General features: G+C 40.8%; 1 protein-coding gene across 2 annotated transcripts in view; it reads left to right on the forward strand.

Annotated features, from left to right (window-relative positions):
* Nucleotides 1–19766, forward strand: part of LCOR (ligand dependent nuclear receptor corepressor) — a 72644-nt gene that overhangs the window by 36613 nt on the left and 16265 nt on the right. The window contains exons 4-8 of one of the 2 annotated variants that reach the window (XM_073354595.2): nt 3042–3152; nt 7882–7988; nt 10383–10448; nt 10860–10939; nt 18796–18928. In XM_073354595.2, coding sequence (XP_073210696.1) covers nt 3091–3152; nt 7882–7988; nt 10383–10448; nt 10860–10939; nt 18796–18928 — 448 coding nt within the window. In that variant the 5' untranslated portion in view covers nt 3042–3090. The remainder of the gene's footprint in view (nt 1–3041; nt 3153–7881; nt 7989–10382; nt 10449–10859; nt 10940–18795; nt 18929–19766) is intronic. The other variant, XM_073354596.2, reaches the window with a different exon arrangement.

A 19766-nucleotide genomic window follows, 5' to 3' on the forward strand; every position in this document is an offset into this window, starting at 1 on the left:
ATCCTTTCTGAGCCCTTAGGATCATTCCTCCCCCAGACCACCCTCCCGTGCTACAAGAGACTGGAAGGCCATCTGCTCAAAGGAAAGACGACTAAAATAAAGTACTCTAGTGAATATTAAGGGGTAATTCTTCCTAATAGAAGTTGTCCATTTTTCTTACTGACTCAGTCCTACAAATGAAACTCTGTCATTTACAATACTTCCTTTCCACCCCATGCTGCATCACCCTGTTTTACAGCTCTAATACTTTTGGAAGAAGGTGGTAAGGAAACAGATTAATCTTGTGGTAAGAAGTAGTGACCTGCCTTAGGGTCACTAGGAAACCAGAACTCAAGCATAAATATAAAGACTCAAGTTATTAAAAAAAAATAGGTAATTTAATATTTAATAAAGATAAAAGAGGAAAATAAGTTAGACACACTTTCACCTGCAGAATTTAGACTTAGCCCATATAGATTCTCCCTCCATGTCAGTAATCTGCAAACTTTTTTCCATATTCTCAAGAAGTTTCCCATTAAGCCCCATTCTCAAAGAAAGAGTTCTGTTTTCTTCTTTGCAAAATAACTGAAAAAAGAGGAAGGCAGAACAGAAGAATGTTGCCCAATGCTCTGAGTCATAAAAAATGGAAACAGTGACCACTGTAGTATGATTGGTGGGGTGGAAAAAAACAGTTACCGTGTCAGAAGGGGACTTGTTCCTAAAAGAGACCTACTGTTTGGGTGTTTTGATACTAAGTGAGGGGGGCCATATAAGTATGTAGATCATTTTAATAGACTCAGCCCTGAGCTTCACCAGCCTCTCTGTTTCACCAGCACCGCATTGTGTTGAGATATTGCACCAAAAGCAAGAGAGTGAATGGACTTTTCAAAGATCTACATCAGTTCCTAGAGGCCCATCACATTTTATCCGATGGACACCATGAGAACTATTCTGTAGACCAAGGGATGTGGAAGAATTAGGTAGGGTTCTCCATTACATGGAACCACACACCTTCCTAACAAGATCTCAAAAACACCTACCTTCCATATCCTCTATAGCAAGGGGAAACACAGCTGAACAATAAACTGAGTAAGCCAGCAACAGATCCTCTCCACCCTTAGCAAAGAAATTCAGATGGCCAAAGATATATCTCTTGGTATCCAAAACAAAAGCCCCGTCACTGATCAAGAGATTATTCTAACAGGCTCACAGAGTGATATCCCATATGGGAGCCAAAGTGAGATGATAAAAGTTCCTGTGTTTGAGGATTTTCTTATTCAAAGTGAAACAAGCCAAATTCCTGAAGCTTCAGTTAGGCATATTTCTCTGAATTTCTGTGTGGAATTTGGTTTCAATCAGGAAGGATAATATTCAAGGCAAAAACACTTTTGTTATGATTGGCAATACAAGGCCAATGAAAAAAGAAGAATAAAATCATCCTATGTTCATATTGAAACTATTGAATTTCTCAAATATTTGTTCTGAGCATTTTGTATTAATTAAAACTTTCATTTTCATTTCAAGGCCAGTTGGTTGAATCAGGTCAAGATAATAAGATGAGTGGAATAAGCTTGAGTCAGTCTGTGTTCAATGAAATTAACCTTAAAGTTTAGAGAGCCAATTCTGTATCTGTTTGCATGCAAAAACAAAAGAACACATGAATTTTCCAGGCAGAAAGGCCTACTCAGCTTAGCTCCTAGATGCTCCTTGCATAACAGTGGCCAACAGCACACCAATGGAAGATGCCCCTGGAGGGAGCTTCAGCTATTTTATATAGGAAGTATGAAGAGATTACTGGCTTGTCTACATGATGGAGTAATGTGCACATGTGGAGGTGTGATTTTTAAAATGCACTGATGTGTTGCACATTAATCAGTCCATGCAGACCTTACTGGTGCTCACTAAAGGTATATTAAAGTACACTAGAGAACCTTGAGAGCACACCAGCATGATCTACATGAACCTGTTAATTTGGAACACCCCTGTAGTGCACATTACCCCACTGTATAGGCAAGCCCTATGACAGCGCTACGGTGGTTTGAATGTTCTGATTGTGTATTTACATTCCTTAACATGTTTTGGATGTCTTAAACTTAACCCCAACTGTGAATTTCCTGGATTTATAATGCTGTTTTGAGATAATTATAACATCTCTGTAATATAGTTTACCTTAAATTACCAATATGTACTTTCAAACTTAACTCCACTTTAATGTAGTTTTTATTTGGGAATTTTATACTAGCACCTCGGACATGTGCTGTGTTTCTTGGATCTCACACAGATGCAGTACATAGCCTTGTGTTCCTGCTCTTGCCAAAGGGCAGTTCCAGTCTGTGTTTAGTCATGCACCCAAATTCAGCTTAGCCACACGTTAGTTTGGAAATGGAATCATTAGCAACGGTGTGGTCTTCTAGAGTTATCGAAGATATTTAGCTACTTGTCAAAAATTCACTAGCAAAATGGCATTTGGAACAATGTAGATATTGCTTTCACAAGGTGTGTGTCAAACACTCTAGAATATCTTTTGATTAGGTTCTGTCTCGGATGGAAAGTAGTCATGCTGAAGAAGCATGTTTCTATAAAAGCAAGCATTGTAGGAAATTGTAAACCAGGCTTCAATTCCTCTTGCCAACACATAGTTTCTTGTTGGTGGCTTTCGAGGATGATCTAGGTTTTCTAGTGCATCTAAGGTTGTATTTTGTGAGTTCTGGCCAGCCCTGCTTCCCCTCCCCCCCTTAAATCTTCTGTATAGTGTCTGTCTGCCTGGTTTCTTGTTAGGTGAAAGTGAGCTTCCTGACAGCCTGTTAGGATCTCAGAATGTGGGTGCTTTATTTGCAGAACCTCAGCTTTCACCTGTATAATACAATACTAAAAATCAAACCCCACTTTCCTTTCAAAGTTTAATACACATTTTTTGTTTTTTTTAAATAAACCAACAACCTTGCCTCAAGATGGAATGACCTATTTAAAGGTAAAAAGAGATTATTTACATGTAGTATATAGACAATTACAGAAAATCTTTCATTCTTTACCATCCTGTGGTCTTTGGGGTTGGTTTGAAGGAACAACTAAGAAGAAGGTCCCAAAGTCTGGTCGGTGGAGCATTGGCTGATGCTCAGAAGAAAGCTGGTTGGTCACATGGGGCCAGCTTGTCTTGGTTTCCAGTTGCTAAGGTGTGTTACAATAGATAAAATGTCACTTTCCTAATACTGCTTTTCCACGTAAACAATTGTTGCAAAGATGTTATGTCCTCATGAATGGAAGAGAAGGGTCACAAAGGAAGGGAAGGTGGTCAGTGAGACAATACCTCTATTAAAATGTGTCCATAATATTAAAAAGTTTGAGAAATCCTGATATAAAGCATCAGCAGCAAGGCAGATTAAAAAGAGAGGCAGCATATACAGGCAGACTGTCCTTCCCATCTCCACCCTCTCCAAACCCCTAGAATATTTAAGCTCAGTCAGCCAGAGCAATTGCCACTTCATGGAAAAGATGATGAGGTAACTGCCACTTTGACACAATCCTCGGATATTTTTTATTTCTATCAGGTTTTTGGTCTGGAGATAGCATGGAGACTACATGGTGTCCACTAGTGGTTGAGTCTCCTCTAGACAAAACTGTCCAGACTTAAAAATCTACCCACAATCTTCGATACCATTGGCTCCACCTCTGTGGTCAACCCTACTGAGGACTCTAGTGGAATGGATGAGTTCACACTGGATGGGATGTGTTTTCTACCTGGACAGGAAGGCTAGCTAAGTGGTTCGGGTGCTCGTCTGGGACTTAGGAGACTTGGGTTTGATTCCTTGCTCTGTCACAGGCTCCTGTAGTTACTTAGTTCCCCATCTGTCAGGTGTGGCTAGTAGTGCTTCCATTCCTCATGGACTGTTGGGAAGATAAATACGTTAGATTATGCGGTATTCAGATACTGTTGTAATGGGGGCAATATACGTTCCTAATATGTCCAGATTTTAGAGAGGTGTACTGGATAGTTGCCTATCCACTTTGAAAGCTGTCTTGGAGAGGATTCTGCCGGGGTTTTCTGTTGTGTATATTAGGCTGTTGGAGACATCGGGGGTTGCAGCGCTATTAGCATATGAGAGTACCTGGCTGTCACAGAATCATAGAAGTGTGAAACTGGAAGGGATCTCAATAGGTCATTAGTCCAGAGGTTCTTTTTCTTTCTGAAGCCCCCTCAATGTGCTATAAAAACTACGCCCCACCTGTTCCACAAAAACTGTTTTTGTGCATATAAAGGCCAGCACCAGCGTTGGGGGATAGCAAGCAGGGCAGTTGGCTCAGACCACATGCCACCAGGGCCCCACAAGTTAAGCTGCCCAGGCTTTGGCTTCAGCCCCAGGTGGTAGGGCTTGGGGCATTGGGCTTCAGCCTTGCATGGCAAGGCTTCGGCTTTCTGCCCTGAGCCCTAGTGAGTCTAACACCGGCCCTGTTTGGCAGACCCCTTGTAACCTGCTCATGGTCCCCCAGGGGGTCCCACACCCCTACCTGAGAACTGCTGATCTAGTCCATCCTCTACACTCAAGGCTGGGCTAAATAATAATTAGACTGTCCCTAACAAGTGTTTGTCTAACCTGTTCTTAAAACCTTCAATGACACAACCTCCCTAGGCAATTTATTCCAGTTCTTAACTACCCTGACAGCTAGGAAGTTTTTCCTAATGTCCCCAGCATTCCAAAATTTACTAAAATAATCAACATTAACAGTCCAGTGAGCTCCTCATACAGCTCTTTAAAAACTCTTACATCCAAGTTATCCATATGGACTGATTTAAAGCTGTCTTACTTTAGTAGTTGTTGTTTAACATCCTCCTTAGTTACTGTTGGACTGGAAATACAGCATAATCTGATATGAATACATCATCCTGCTTTTTCTTTTATATAGAACAGAAATAATTATTGAACACTTCTGTCTTTTTCTTTGTTATTATTGACAGTTCTACCATTTGCATATATTAATGAACTCCACACACACACACAAAATACTTTATAGCTGCTATCACTTCCCCTCTAAGCCAGGTTGGTATTTTAACCAGCACAACCTTCTTTCTTGATTGTGGCTTTCTGAGCATCTAGTAAAATGCTCTTAAAGAGTTCCCAATTACCATTCAGATCTTTCTCTTTAAATTCTTTCTCCCAGCTGAATTGGCTCATAATTGCTTTCAGTTTTGTGAAATTGGCCCTTTTTAAAGCACCAGTTATATATTTTACTAGTCTGGATTTATTCTGTTTGCACATCATACATGTGATCAAGTCACGATCATTTGTACCTAACCTGCCATTAATTTTTAGTTCTGTGATCAATTCTTCATCTGTCAAGATGAAGTGTAATATAAAATTCCCCCATCTTGGATGTAACACTTTTTGAATTAGGAAATTGTTATCTGTAATGGAATCTTGAGGGTGAGAGTGAACTGGTTGTAAAAGGAGGTGAAGTGCTTATACTTTCAGCAACTGTGGGGTTGGCAGAGTAAAGGTATGTATGTTAATGGGGTCTAGTGGGGCATTGTTGAAGGTGGGCAGAGTTAAGGTTACATGACCAACATTAACTGGTTTTCATGATTTTCAGAAGTTTGAATTTTGCTCAACTCCAACTCCAAGGGGATGGCATACCACCACACTACCTTAACTCTGCATTAACATTTTTTTTTTTTGTCATTGAATTACCTGATCTCTCCTTCCCCAACTCTTCCCACATGTTACGTTGTTTTATATTACAACCAGACCATTGAGTAGGCCCCTACATTAACCCAATATAAACAAAATATACTACTTTACAAAAATCCTGCAGAAAGTTTTAAAAATCAACTAAAACACACTTTTTGGGTTCTACCCAAAGTGCTTGTGTTTGTTTTTGTGCTCCCTTTAGTGGCGCTTCAGCGGTTGACCCAATACAATAATGATGGACTCTTCCCAAATGCCTGAGACAGAGGTTTAGGGTACCTGTAAATAAATTGTGGGTGCATTCCTATCATTGGGTCTTTTGTAATGTTTCGTTTTTAACTAAGGAATTATGATAATTCAGATTGGAACAAAGTTACTTTCTTAGATCAGTTTGATATGTACTGTTTCATTTAAAATGCCTAAGCTGTTACAGGCAAAAACTTGCTCAGCTAAGCAGCAAGATGTGTCTCGTTTACCTATGTTAAGCAGTGAAGTGAGACCCAAACCTTGCAATTATCATAGTCTTATCCATGGTACAAAATTAAGGAAAGTAACAGTTTTAAGAAGGCAGGTTATCTTGGTTGTTTGACTTGCATTGTTACTTCTGTCATAACTGTATGCATAATGCTCTACACATTAATTAAATGTGATGTCCTTGATCCATTGCCCAGTGTTTGCCTTAAAATAATCACAGGCTTCAATCCTGCAGCCTGAATGAGTGAATCCCTGTGCCCATGTAGAGCCGCATTTATTGACTTCAGTGGAAGTCCTTGTGGTTTGTACCGGTGTGAGAATGAGATCATAGGGCTGAAGTCTTAGTGATCTTGTTTGAACCTGGATTAGTGACAAACCTTGGGGAAGTAGGAGTAGGAGAGGACAAAGGGCCACAGCAAACAGTATGCAGTTTCTGAGTTTGGTGATGCTTTTCCCCTTTGAGGGGGGGAGTTTACGGGCCTCACTAATATTTTTTTCATCATTAATATTTTAAGCAGCCTTATTATTGGTTAAGCACTGCAAATGTTGTTGGCTATTGGGTCTAAAAGAAGACCTGAGGTGCTTACACCCTAATTAGATCTTTTTCAAAGCTTGAAGTATTGAGCCACCATTTTTCTGCATATGGGTTAGGAAAACTGTTTGTAGCATCATGGCTCCATAATACCTCTTTGCCAGGTCATGTGTTTGGGGGGGGGGGGGAAGTGTCCATTCTCTTTTTACAGTTACCTAGATATAGAGGCAAAGGCACTCTGGTACTATGTGAGCATGAAAACCTGGATAATCAACCTGCTTTATTGAGCTCACTACTGTTAGTGGGTAAATGGCACATCCAGATTTTGAAGCCAACACTTCATGAAGGTGAACATAGTTGTGGAGAAGAGAATTCACACTCTTTTTCCAAGGCTGGGTTAATGGGTGGGCAGCTTGTTGGTGTACATTGGGCAGGGTCTCAGAGATGACTTGCAAAAATTTTTGTTTTAATTGGGATTTTTACCTGTAGTTTCTTTATGATTGACAAAGAAGGCCTGACACGCATGTGGGTTTTTTTAACCTTACAAGCAAACATCAGGAAGGTCAATATGAAGTCTACTCTCCTCAGGTTTTGCTAGAAAGTTCTTGGAGGATGTGTTGTTAACTCTTGCACCTAAAGTAACATTTTTTTAGGTATTGAAGGAAATGGGTGTTAACAATATTTAAAACTTTTTAATAGTCTGAATATAGAAATGCATTCCCTTGTCAGTTGTTCCGGTTTGGAGGTTTTTGACTGCTTTACTAATTCTCCAGACACCATAGAGCCTTCTAGAGTGAACAAGATCTAACTACTAATGTGCAAGCAAAAAAAATTCCCCCCAAACCCCTAAAAACCCCCCAGCACTTTTGAGCATTATTAATGTATTATAAAGAATAAAAAGACAAATTCTGTTTGTTTTTCCCTGTCTTCCCTCTGCAGGTCACTTTTAACATTAGACAAAGCTTTAGACAGTATAGAAGCATAGATTCTGTGGAACAGTCTGGGAAATGTTAAAAACTGCAGAAACCCTCAGAAATCATGGGATCTTCATTCCCCTCCTTCTCCTCTCATTGTCTGTGATTTTCTGTGATTTTTTCACTGGCCCTGCTCTTTAGCTGCGGTGAACTATCAAATACTGAGGTAGAAGATGAAAATATACACACAAAGAATTTAACAAAGGCAGCCATGTTAATTTTTATTCCATTTGAAATGCAGGGAAAAAATCATCTTCCAAATGGAAAAGGACAAAATCGGTGGGAAAAGAAATGTTCTTTTCAAGCTTCTAAGAGCAGTGACAATGGAGAGAAAAAATACTATAAAAAGTAGGCAGTTCCTTTTTCAAAATTTTGTTTTTAGTATATTATGCATGATTCATTCTGCACAAATGCTTTTTTGAAATCCTAAGTGATTGAACATAACATGGCAAGTCTTACTCCACCTTTGCTATGTTGCACTCTGCATTTTTTTTGGTTCGGCTGCATGGTTGTTCTGCCAGGTCCTTAGTATAATTTTTGAATACATTCATTCTTCCCTTATTTGCCATTTTTAATGTCAAGCATTGCACATAAGATGTTCTGCCGTTGCTATGCAACTGCTAAATCCAATATTTAATATTAATAAAAACTGAGTGGCATTAACATCAGTAAGAACAGTGGGCTAGCGAACTATGATTGTACAATATCCAGACTGTAAAACTCGGCCGTGATTGTAATATGCTGTTGCATACATGACAAACTGTGGGGCATGAGTCATCGTCAGGCACTATTTTAAGAATGGTGAGTTTGAGTTAAATCTCTGTGCTCCATTGATTTTTTTTTTTTTTGAACAACAAAAACATGAAAAGATGTGAGGTTGATTGGCCATATTACTTTAGGGTTTATTTCATAAGTGAGTTGTATGGTCATTGTCCCATCAATCATAGTAAAGGGGTCAAAATTTGGAACGTAAGGGTCAATACCCTGATTCTTCTATTTTTCTTCTCTTAGGTAAGGTGGGTCGGCCCTTCCCCATTGTTTCTGCCACTTCTTGAAGCCTGAATTGGCTCTTTTGGAGGCAGTGCTGCTTGTCTGCTTGACAGAGTGCTGCTTGATGGGATCTTTTTTCTTTATCTCCTTAAATAATCCTTCCTCTGATGTTCTCTCCTCTCTTCCCTCTTCCTCTTCACGGTTGCCATTTTTTCACCTTGGCTCTCCTCCCCAGCTCTTCTAGCATTGAATATTCGCATCGGTCTCCGTGTTCATACTAGAGGTGCTACCGCCATTGAGATCATGCCTTGGCAGTACTTTTAGCATCTAAATGGCATCAAATGCTAGAAGTGCTTCCAAGGTCTTAGATCTGATGTCGAAAGTTGTTAATGCTTCTAGTGTTGCACAAGAACTGTAGCTAGCATCAAATGGAGGAGTAGTGCTGTTCGTGGTCTCCACTGAGACCCCGACCGTGCTGTCCAAAGGATAAGACATGACATCAGGTCAGGATTCTGTACGCACAGGGAGCAGTGCTGCCTTCTGAAATAACTGCTCTTTTCCAATATTAAGCTTAGTTGCTGTAAATCAACTTGAATTCTAACCAGTTTAAAAACAAAACTTGAAAGTAGTTTCAGGCCTGAAACCCCCTGCCAGTTTCTGTGGTTTTACAACCACATTTTCTCCTCAGTTTCAAAAATGATTTTCTCTCTTCTATTGCTGTGTTTGAAAGACCCACACAAACAGGAGAAACTGATGAACTGACTGTACACAAAGTGCTATCAAATGCACAGAGTAACCATACTTAGAGAAATATTTCTTCTTTGATTTTTTTTCAGTTACAATCTTAGGTGTCACTTCTGGCAGCAGTAGGTAAAACATTTTCATACAGAAATAGGATTGAGTTGACTGTGTCTCCCTTTTTAAGACTGTCTTTGCCCTTTCAGTATTCACTCACTTTTAACTTGTCTTCTGGTCAATATTGGGTAGTTAATGCCTCTGAAGACTTTGCTGCTAGGTAGGATTTAGATTAATATTGACTTTATATAGTGGCACTAATTTAGGAGAGAGGGTTAATCTTTTTCTGAGGGAACTAAAATTGATTAGCACTTGAGAGGCATAGAACATTGCATGAGGGTAATTTGGACTATATATAAGATGTAGGCTGGTGACGCTGAATATATAATTATTTGAATTTGTTTCTTATGTGGTATAGGATTGCTGAAATTCTCTTCCTTTTCGGATTCCTCCTCCCCAAGAAGTTATGAGGGAGAAGTTTGAAAATTGACTCTAGCCTATGTTGAAATTCAGAATATTGAAATTTAGAACAAGGCACAGAATCATTTGTGATGAAGAGGCCAAAGGGCTTTTCACTGGGAAAATTATACATCCTTTGAAATTGAATTTTGATGCTTAAGGAATGAATATTTTGGGAAAGTGCCTTGAATTGAGAGGTACATTGTAGAAACTAAAACTTCACATTATCTTTCCAAAATCATTTCCATTCTGTCTAACATGGTTCTATATTGTAATCCAGTTATCTGTAAAAGTACTGTAATGAACCTGGACTCCAGGTTTTGTTATGATTTTTTTGGTAGTTCAGGCATTTCAACTGACCTATAGATCTTGGGAATACTAGGAGAAAACATGATCACGTTTGTTCTTGGAATAGATGAATACAGGACTGCTATTGTAAATATTCTGGTAGTGACGTCCTTAATCTGGAAAGCTAACAATTCTTTTCTTTGCTTTTAGGGTTTGAAAGTATTCTAGAAGGGCTGTTTGGACCTGGATTATTAAAAGATCTCTGTTTGTTTAAAGGTATTCAGTCTTTATTTTTGTGTCTTGTTCTGCATTTCTAACCACAGAAGCAATTTCAGCTCTGCCTCTAGAAAATGTGTGTTACCGTGGTGATTTGTGCTTTTTTCCCTCCCCCCAGGCAGTGCTCACAGTTAGTTTCATATTGGCTAAAATTACTAATGAATGTGCGTTCATCTTTATGTAGCTGGCAGTGTATTTGGCGTTGCTTAGAAAAAAACAGGTTCATTGTGCGTAGATCAATTGTATATAGTTTTGTAATATTCTGGGATTTAAACCATGTCAGAAACTAAATCTGCATCTGCAGAATCTAGGGAAGAATGTTGTAAAACAGGTATTTATTGGTTTGTCTTTTGGCACCAGTAAGTTGTGGTTTATGAATATGAAGTAATTTGCTATTCCTCTGATTTACAGACTGCGAGCCCGAAGGTGTTTCTGATTGGTCTTTTGATGAAAATTGTCTTTTCTGCTGCTTGCGAAGAGAAAAAGTGAAGGTAACAATGCAGATGTGTAAAGCTAGTAGGTTGTGCTTTTTTTCCACTTGTCCCAGTTATATAGAAATATAATTATGTAACTGGAGGAAGATCTGTCATTCCCCCTAACACTCCCCTTTCCCTCTTAAAATTTTTTTCCATTGGTAAACCTAATACAAGTTAATGGGCAAAGATTTCTCTCTTCTGTGTAACTTCTCTCTGTGTGTGGTGTATGTTGTTTGGTTTTTTGTTTATTTTTGTTTTAAAGGACTACCTGGAAAGAAAGTATGGATCACATGCTCCATTGTAAGCATTGCGGCTTGCACATCCTCACTGTAGTCAGTGACTGCCCTCCTCTGTGGCATGGAGATGCAGAGTCCTGGCATGCAGTCTTGTTCCATATCCTGGGACCTGTTTTTCCCTGAATAAAAGGGCTCATCTACATAATAGAGTTGTTTGCCACATTTGTAACCAAGTCACAGCCTGGATGTGGAGGAGCACAGTCTGTGCCCACACACAAGTTTTATAGCCAGACTGTACCCATGCTTGCAACAAGTGCTAGCACATGGTCACTGCCCAGTCCATGTGCAGAAATGTGGTTCTGTAATGTAGGCAGAAAGGCTTAACTGTCTCAGTGAAATCTGGCTAGCTGGTCCTCTGCTCTGACTTCTTTCTGCAGGAAGTGATCACATAGTATAATATAGCATGTGGTCTGTTAGCAGGTTCTCCCAGCACACTTGAAAAAAAATGACAAAGCCTTCTCTGCAACAGCTCAAGGCAATGTGGTTTGTGCAAATAGGAAGTGCCTTACTGTTGTATGTTGCTGGCTCCTAGCTGCTGTTAGCCACAATGCTCATGACATTGCCACCTTCTACTTACTTGTATATTAAGATTTTTTGTTAAGGCTCTCAGAGGGGGGAAAGAAAACAGATGCAGAACTGTTTTGAGAGGGGTACCTTGTCTTCCTTTAAGAGACACCCCTGACCAACACAGTGAGTTCTGAATACGATCTGCTTTGTTAGAGTAATGCTGTACTATTGTGGTAGCTGCTGTCATAAGAACATAAGAGTGGCCGTACTGGGTCAGATCAGTGGTCCATCTAGCTTCAGAGGGAGTGAACTGAACAGGGCAATTATTGAGTGATCCATTCTCTGTCATCCAGTCCTGGCTTCTAGCAGTTAAAGGTTTAGGGATACCCTGAGCATTGGCTTGTGGCCCTGTCTGTCTTGGCTTATAGTCATTGATGGACCTATCTTCTATGAATCTATCTAATTCTTTTTTGAACCCAGTTATTTCTTTTGGCCTTCACAACATCCCCTGGCAATGAGTTCCACAGGTTGATCATGTGTTGCGTGAAGAAGTACTTCCTTATGTTTGTTTCAAACCTGCTGCCTATTAATTTCATTGGGTGACCCCTGGTTTTGTTATTATGTCAAGGGGTAAATAACACTTCCTTATTTATTTTTTCTCCACACCAGTCAAGATTTTATAGACCTCTATCTCCTTTTAGTCATCTCTTTTCCAAGCTGAACAGTCCCTGACTTCTTAATCTGATCTCAGGTGGAAGCTGTTCCATACTCCTCCTCATTTTTGTTGTCATTCTCTGTACTTTTTCCAATTCTAATATATCTTTTTTTTTTAAGAACACAAGAACAGACAGACTGGGTCAGACGAAAGGTCCATCTAGCCCAGTATCCTGTCTTTTGACTGTGACCAATGCCAAGGGCCCCAGAGGGAATGAACAGAACAGGAAATCATCAAGTGATCCTTCCCTCGTCGCCCATTCCCAGCTTCTGGCAAGCAGAAGCTAGGGACACCATCCCTGTCCATTCTGGCTAATAGCCATTGATGGGCCTATTCTGCATGAACTTATCCAGTTATTTTTTGAGATGGGGTGACCAGAACTGTACTAAGAATTCAAGGTGTGGTTGTACTATAGATTTCTGTAGTGGCATTATGATATTATCTGTTTTATTATCTATCCCTTTGCTACTGGTTACTAACATTCTGTTAGCTTTTTCGACTGTTGCTGCATGTTAGTAAATGTTTTTAGATAACTATCCACGATGGCTCCCAGACCTCTTTCTTGAGTGGTTACAGCTAATTTAGACCTCATCCTTTTGGTATGTATAGTTGGGATTATGTTTTCCAATGTGCATTACTTTGTATTTATCAACATTGACTTTCATCTGCCATTTTTTTGCCCAGTCACGTGGTTTTGTGAGATTCCTTTGTAACTCTTCACAGTCTGCTTTGGACTTAACTATCTTGAGTAATTTTGTATCATCTGCAAATTTTGCCCTTTCACTGTTTATCCCTTTTTCCAGATCATGGAACAGAAACTGACTTCAGTATAGATTTTGGGGGACACTGCTATTTACTTCTCTCCACAGTGAAAACAGACCATTTATTCCTACCCTTTGTTTCCTATCTTTTAACCAGTCACTGATCCATGAGAGGACTGTCCCTCTTATCCCATGACTCCTTACTTTGCTTAAGAGCCTTTGGTGAGGGACCTTGTTAAAGGCTTTCTGAAAGTCCAAGTAAACTATAGCCACTGGATTCCCCTTCCTTGTTGATTCCCCCCTCCTCCGCAAGAATTCTAATAGATTATGAGGCATGATTTCCCTTTACAGAGGCTGTATTGACTCTTCCCCAACAAATCATGTTCATCTATGTGTCTGATCATTCTGTTCTTTGCTGTAGTTTCAACCAGTTTTCCTGGTATTGAAGTTATACCACCTGTAATTGCCAGGATTGCCGCTGGAGCCTTTAAAAAGAATCAGTGTCACATTGGCTATCCTCCAGTCATCTGGTATAGAGGCTGATTTAAGCAATAGGTTACATATCCCATTTAGTAGTTCTGCAATTTTATGTTTGAGTTACTTTAGAACTCTTGGCTGAATCCCATCTGCTCCTGGTGACTTATTACTGTTTCATATATCAGTTTGTTCCAAAACCGCACGAAATGCAAACTCTGTGAATCAAGTTAATCCTTGGTTTAGTTCAATCGAAGACAATGGATTTACATCAAGGATGAGCTTGGCTCTATTATCAGGAGCTGATACAAGGCTGGGAGGCCCCATCTGTGGAAGTGGAATCAGATGGCGGATAAGCAGATTTGAGAAGGATTTGGGTGAATCTGAATTGCCTATTTAGACAAACAGTCCCACAGAAAATAAAGATACTGAAGGGTCAGGTATTGCTCGGTGCATGGCAAAAATCTAAGATGAGCATCTGCAATTTGGTCCATTTTGTGCAAATCAGGTATGGTCCTCTTGTTCCTGTCCCATTGCTAATACAACCCGTAGCTGAAAGCTTGGATGTCCCTGCTGTATTGTGAATGTAGCATGCTAGCTTTTTCTTTCTAGTATCAACACATGGTTCCAGTTGTGCACAGGACTTGACGGTTGTGTACATTGAGTGGGATAAACCTTAAAGTATAGACGTTAATGTGCAGCAAATGCTTACTCTTTAGGGTCACTTTACTCACTGCTTAATTTGTGCCAGGGCTGAATCCTGGCACCTCTGGGCTTGGCAGTTCATAGCCCCAGCATCTCTGGGCTTGCGTGTCAGTTATGAAAGTAAAAAAACTGTTTGAGCCCTGGCACCTCTTCCATTACAAATTAAGCTCTGCACTTACTATATCCCTTATACTGTGTGGCATTTTTAAACAAGTGAGTAGAAAAAATGTAGGACAGGCCACATTTGGACTGTTGGGTGGAGTTCTGCTCTCACTGGTCAAAGGAAATTTTAGAAGTAAACGCGCAGGAGGGGAATGCATCAAAAGAACACTCGAAATAACATAGGGACTTGAGGCTCTTCATTATCCAAACATGTTAGGCCCGAGGAGGATTTGATTTAAGATTCTGAATAGGCTGGAGAGGAGAGATGTTCCAAGGCTAAGCTGAGTGTCAGTCATCATAGAATTAGACCGAGTTTATTTATCAAAAGAGTTAAACAGATGGAAGAAGGTGAGAGTGGCTGCAGTACCAGAAATGTGTAGATTCCAAGGCCAGAAGGGATCATTATGGTCATCTAGTCCAGCGTTTCTCAAATGCGGCCACCAGGGACTTTTCTGGAGACCACAGCCTACTGGGCTGGGGGCGGGGGCAAAGTAGCAGCCACTCCCCCTCCCTGTTGCTCCTGGATGCCTTGCCTTGGTGTTGGATGCTGGGGCTGCCAGCAAGTGTTGGGCTCTGCCACCCTCTGGAGACACCTAGGGCACAACACAGGAGGAGCAGGCACCCGGTGGGTTCTCCATCTTCCCAAGGGCAGTGGGGCTCAGGCTTTGGGCTTCAGCCCTGGGGTTGCAGGGTGGCAGGCTCTGGCTGTGGGGGGCTAGAGCCTGAAGCCCCGCCACCGGAGTCTGAGGCCTGCTGCTGCGCAGCCAGAGCTCGGAACTGGAGCCTGAAGCCCCACAGCCAGAGCCTGCCACCCCGCCACCCCAGGGCTGAAGTCCAAAACCTGAGCCCCACTGCCCCTAGAAAGGTGGAGCTTAATTTGTCCCCAGGCTTGCCGGGGCTGAGTAAGTCTGCTAGGAAAATTGATACTTATCTGTTTGTTAATATCACTTTTCACATCAGATTTACTAGCTAGCAATAAATAAATTACACTAATTTGGATATGTATATGTGCATATTTATTTGTTTTTCCTAAAGCTAATTAAGTATTTTAGGGAAAAGTGTGAGAGCGGCCATCAGCAAGAGTTGGTGGCTGCACTCTGAGGCCACCAAAAAATTTGTTCTGAGAACCCCTGATCTAGTCTGACCTTCACATTGGTATGAATTCATAACTGGTAGACCAATAACTGGAGGCAGCTAGGAAGGCTCCCTGTACCTGCTGTGTTTCTTACAGCATCAAAGGAATCTGTATGATCATACTTTTAACTTCCCTGTTAATGCAGTAAAAATAATCCTGTTAGTAGGTTCTCCTCCCCAGGCCCACTGTGGGTTGAAACATTAGAGCCTCTTTTGGAACCCTTGGAACCTCTTTTGGAACCCTCCCGTTTATCCCTCCCTTACTTTCACGGTGGCTCTTTGTCATGAAGATCATCCCTCTGGAGGAGAGATGGATGTGGTTGGGCAATGCCACTCCAGAGAAATGACTTGAGCAATGTGAAGTGCTTTCTTCCCTATCCTTTCCCATGGAAAGATGGATCTGCCTATGCAGCGTTCCAACCCTTGCTGATGTCCTTAGCGCCGTATGTACACCAAGTGTGATATTTTTGAGGGGGCTGCAGACAGGGTGGTATATAACCATATATTTTATTACTTCAAGTAAAAACGCCCTGGAGATTAAATTGTGAATTAAATTATAAAGGATGTCGTTTCACTTGGCGCAGAGTTTAATTATGGATAGTACTGGTTTGTTTGAACTCGCTTCCTTCCAATAAACTACTTCAACCATATCTTTATCTGGCTTCTTTTAGGGAGTTCTAGGTTGCAATTTCTAGAACAGTGCTGTAATTATTTTGTAATTCTGGCACAGACGTGAGATTTCAGTCAGCTTGAATGCTCTCTGTACTGTCTGACTGCTTTACACGCTAGTTCTGTGTTCAGTTCACATCCTTCCTTTTAACGGTGCTAGGAAGGGAGCTGGACAGCACAGAGTGGATTGAATTGGTGCTGTTTTGGTGTAGTTACAGAATTAGAGTTGTGTAATTGAAATTGCAGCCTGGAGAAAACAGTTGCACACTGTCCAGCTTTATGGTGTTGGTCAGTACCTTCTTCCCCTTTCCAAGCCCTCACTTATCTCCCATCACCATTCTTACTGTTTCTGTGGGGGGGACTAGATGGGACAATGAGTTGATGCACTTCCAGAGATGTATGTTTAAATCCTGAGATCAGAAGTAAAAATTATTTTCATAGTCCTTTCCTAGTCCTCTTTTGTCCACATCAGTCACCACATAACTCAGCATGACGAGCAGACTGTGCTCAAGGAAAGCTCAGGGTTGGGATGACGGTGGAGCAGGCCAAGATTGAGGTGCCTTAGCAGAGCTATTTAGGAGAAAAGCCTGCCCTTGCTCTTGGCTCTAGTCTGTGCTGAGTGTCTTGCTTTCACAAGCAGTCAGATTCACACACATTTTTTTAAAAGGAAAGAAAACAATCTTTCTAACTGAAGTATAATGAAAAGAGTAATGTATTTGTAGCAGTTGTTTAGAGGATGGAGTGGGGAGTACGCTACGGAAATTTGTGGATTACGTGATGTTCATCGGGGGATAGCAAATGCATTGGATGAGAATATTCAAAAATAAAACAATCTTTTTAAATTGGAGAAATGGCCTGAAATAATGAAATGTACAAATGAGTCATTTGGAAGGAATAATAAAATACGCAAACATCATAATACCTAGCTTGTATGTAGCACATTTCGTCAGTACATCTCCAAGTACTTTACAAAGGAAGTCAGTATCTTTATCCCCTTTGTACAGAGGGGGAAACTGAAGCACACAGAGATGAAGTGATTTGCCTAAAGTTACCCAACAGGCCAGTGGTAGACCTGGGAATGGAACCCAGGTCTCCAGAGTTCCACTCCAGTGCTCTATCCACTAAGCTGCACTGCCTCTTTTGTTTAAAGTGCCTTTGTAAATAGTGGGAGATAACTGGGAAACATCTCCCAAACTCTGTGGCGGTGGCAGCTTCCCAGAATCCAAAGAGTTGCACCTAATTTGTATAGCACTTCACACTTTTTAAAATGAATTTGTCATAACACCTTCCTTGCACCAAACAATGTAAAATATAACATGGACAAATATCAACTCAAATTTACAATCTGCAAAAATGACTTTTAAAAAGAACTACCCCACTTTCTTATACACACCACACACACGTGGATGTACACAAAAGGGAATATGCCTTTCCAACTCAACCAATCTACTCAGAGACAGAGTAAATAGAGAACATTATTATGTATAGTAGAACCTAGCTAATTCTTACTTTGGTAACCTGAAAACCTGGTCATTTGCAATATCCAGTGTCTCCACCCATTTTATAGGAAAGATTTAATAGACAGTGTGTGAATATACTACAGTACAACTAAATATAATTAAGGTTTGCCAAATAATGCATACCAACTGCACTTTTAAAAATAAATGAACATGTACACTTCTAGACTTTTGACTTTAGGTTTCTTAACTACAGTTTTCTAATTTTTTTAAAAATAGTAGTGACACATGCACACTTCTCTCTCTGTCATAATGAAGCTTTTTCTTTTGGAATATTCTTGAAACCAACCAGTTGCTCTCAGTTGAGTTGTAAGAGGGATTTCACGAGCTTGTGATTCTTCTGTTCATTCCAGTTTAGTGGCAATATTGTGAATCTAGAAGGTTATTCTCCATTTAAAAGTTGGTGATATGTGTCTTGCCACAGACAGTGCTCAGTTTGCCTGGAAGCTGTGCAAAATGTGGGGGTGGGATAAGAATTATTTTCTGTGTGTTCTGTCATCTTCTATTTCATATAGAACTAAAAGTTCTCAATGAAGATTAAATGTTCGAAGCCAGTTTCTTGGCCAAATGCACGGTGAAATATTCAGCCTTTTCTCTGTCCTAGATATCCCTCATTTCCTCTACTGCTGTCATACTGGAAGAAGCACTGATTACCCTCTTTAGGTTTATATTTAATATTTTGGCCTTTCCAACATACTGCATTTCATGATTTTGTTGCTGTTGATGTGACTTAAGGTTTAAACCTTAATTATCAAGATGGGTCTATTGGATAGGCAGTCATTGCATAACTACAAGTTTTTGTTGAAAAACCTCTTTTTATAATTGTGCTGGTTTAAAGAATGCTTGATAGCTGTGAGTGATTTATTAATGTGGCAGGGGGAGAGAGCTTACAAACATTTCATTTCATTACTTTTTTTTTTTTTTTTTGCAGGAACACCTACTCAGTCTGGATGAGCCAGCTTCGGAAGCTGGGCAAAAAGCTCTACTTAGACAAGAGCAAGCAAAAATCATTCGGTTTGAGCGGCAAGCAGAAGAGTTCCTCAATGCAGTCTTTTACAGGAAAGGTTGGTCCTAGTGAAAGAATGGCATCTCTGGGCAGGCCCTTTGCCTGCAGTACGAGTGTCTCAGAGATGGGCTGCTGGAGTTTTCAACATTGCTTCAGTGTTTTCAGTTACTTTACCCCTTTAATGTGTTTAGTTTTAGAAAGGGGTAAAGAGGAAACAGTCTTCTCTCTGAGGGTCTGGGAGAGACACCTATTACAAGCCCTAAAACCACCCTGGCAGGAGCACTGGGTTGTTTGGGGTTTTTTGCATTTTGAGGGAGCAGTGTTCAATATTTGCCCAGCAGAATCTTACCCTTGCATTGGATTACAGGGAAGTGGAGAGTTTGATGGAAGTTGTAGTTCCATGATGCTGAACTGCCAAGTCCTAGCAACAGTTAGGTCACAGAGGGGCTGCTCTAATTTACACCACTGCCATAAGCTACCACTGGACCTCCACACTAGTGAAGGATAGGTGTGGCAGAGCTCTGCGCTCCCCTCTACTGAGGAGAGAGAGAAGCAACTGATGCAGGACTTCGCTCCACTGGCTTTACACCAATGGGGAGTTCCCCTTTGCAAAGAGAATTTGCTACTGTCAACTTGTAGCTCAAGCAGACTGAAGAATGCAGCTCATTGTCTGTCTTGGCCTTTGTTTAGTGTTTGTTTGTGTTTGGTTTGTTCAGCTACATGACAGTAACAGCATGCTTCCCTGCCTGGCAGCGTCCTGGGCTTGGCAGGGGCTGCAGCTGGGGCTTCACTCCTCAGCCCCATGGCTTCCACTGGGGGCTGCAGTCAGGGCCATGTGCCCCAGCTGCACGGTGTCCCAGGCTTGGGGGAGGGGCTGTAGCCAGGACCGCACGCCT

The sequence above is a fragment of the Lepidochelys kempii genome, chromosome 7 (assembly GCF_965140285.1).
Source record: "Lepidochelys kempii isolate rLepKem1 chromosome 7, rLepKem1.hap1, whole genome shotgun sequence".
In the NCBI taxonomy this organism is placed as follows: Eukaryota; Metazoa; Chordata; order Testudines; family Cheloniidae; genus Lepidochelys; species Lepidochelys kempii.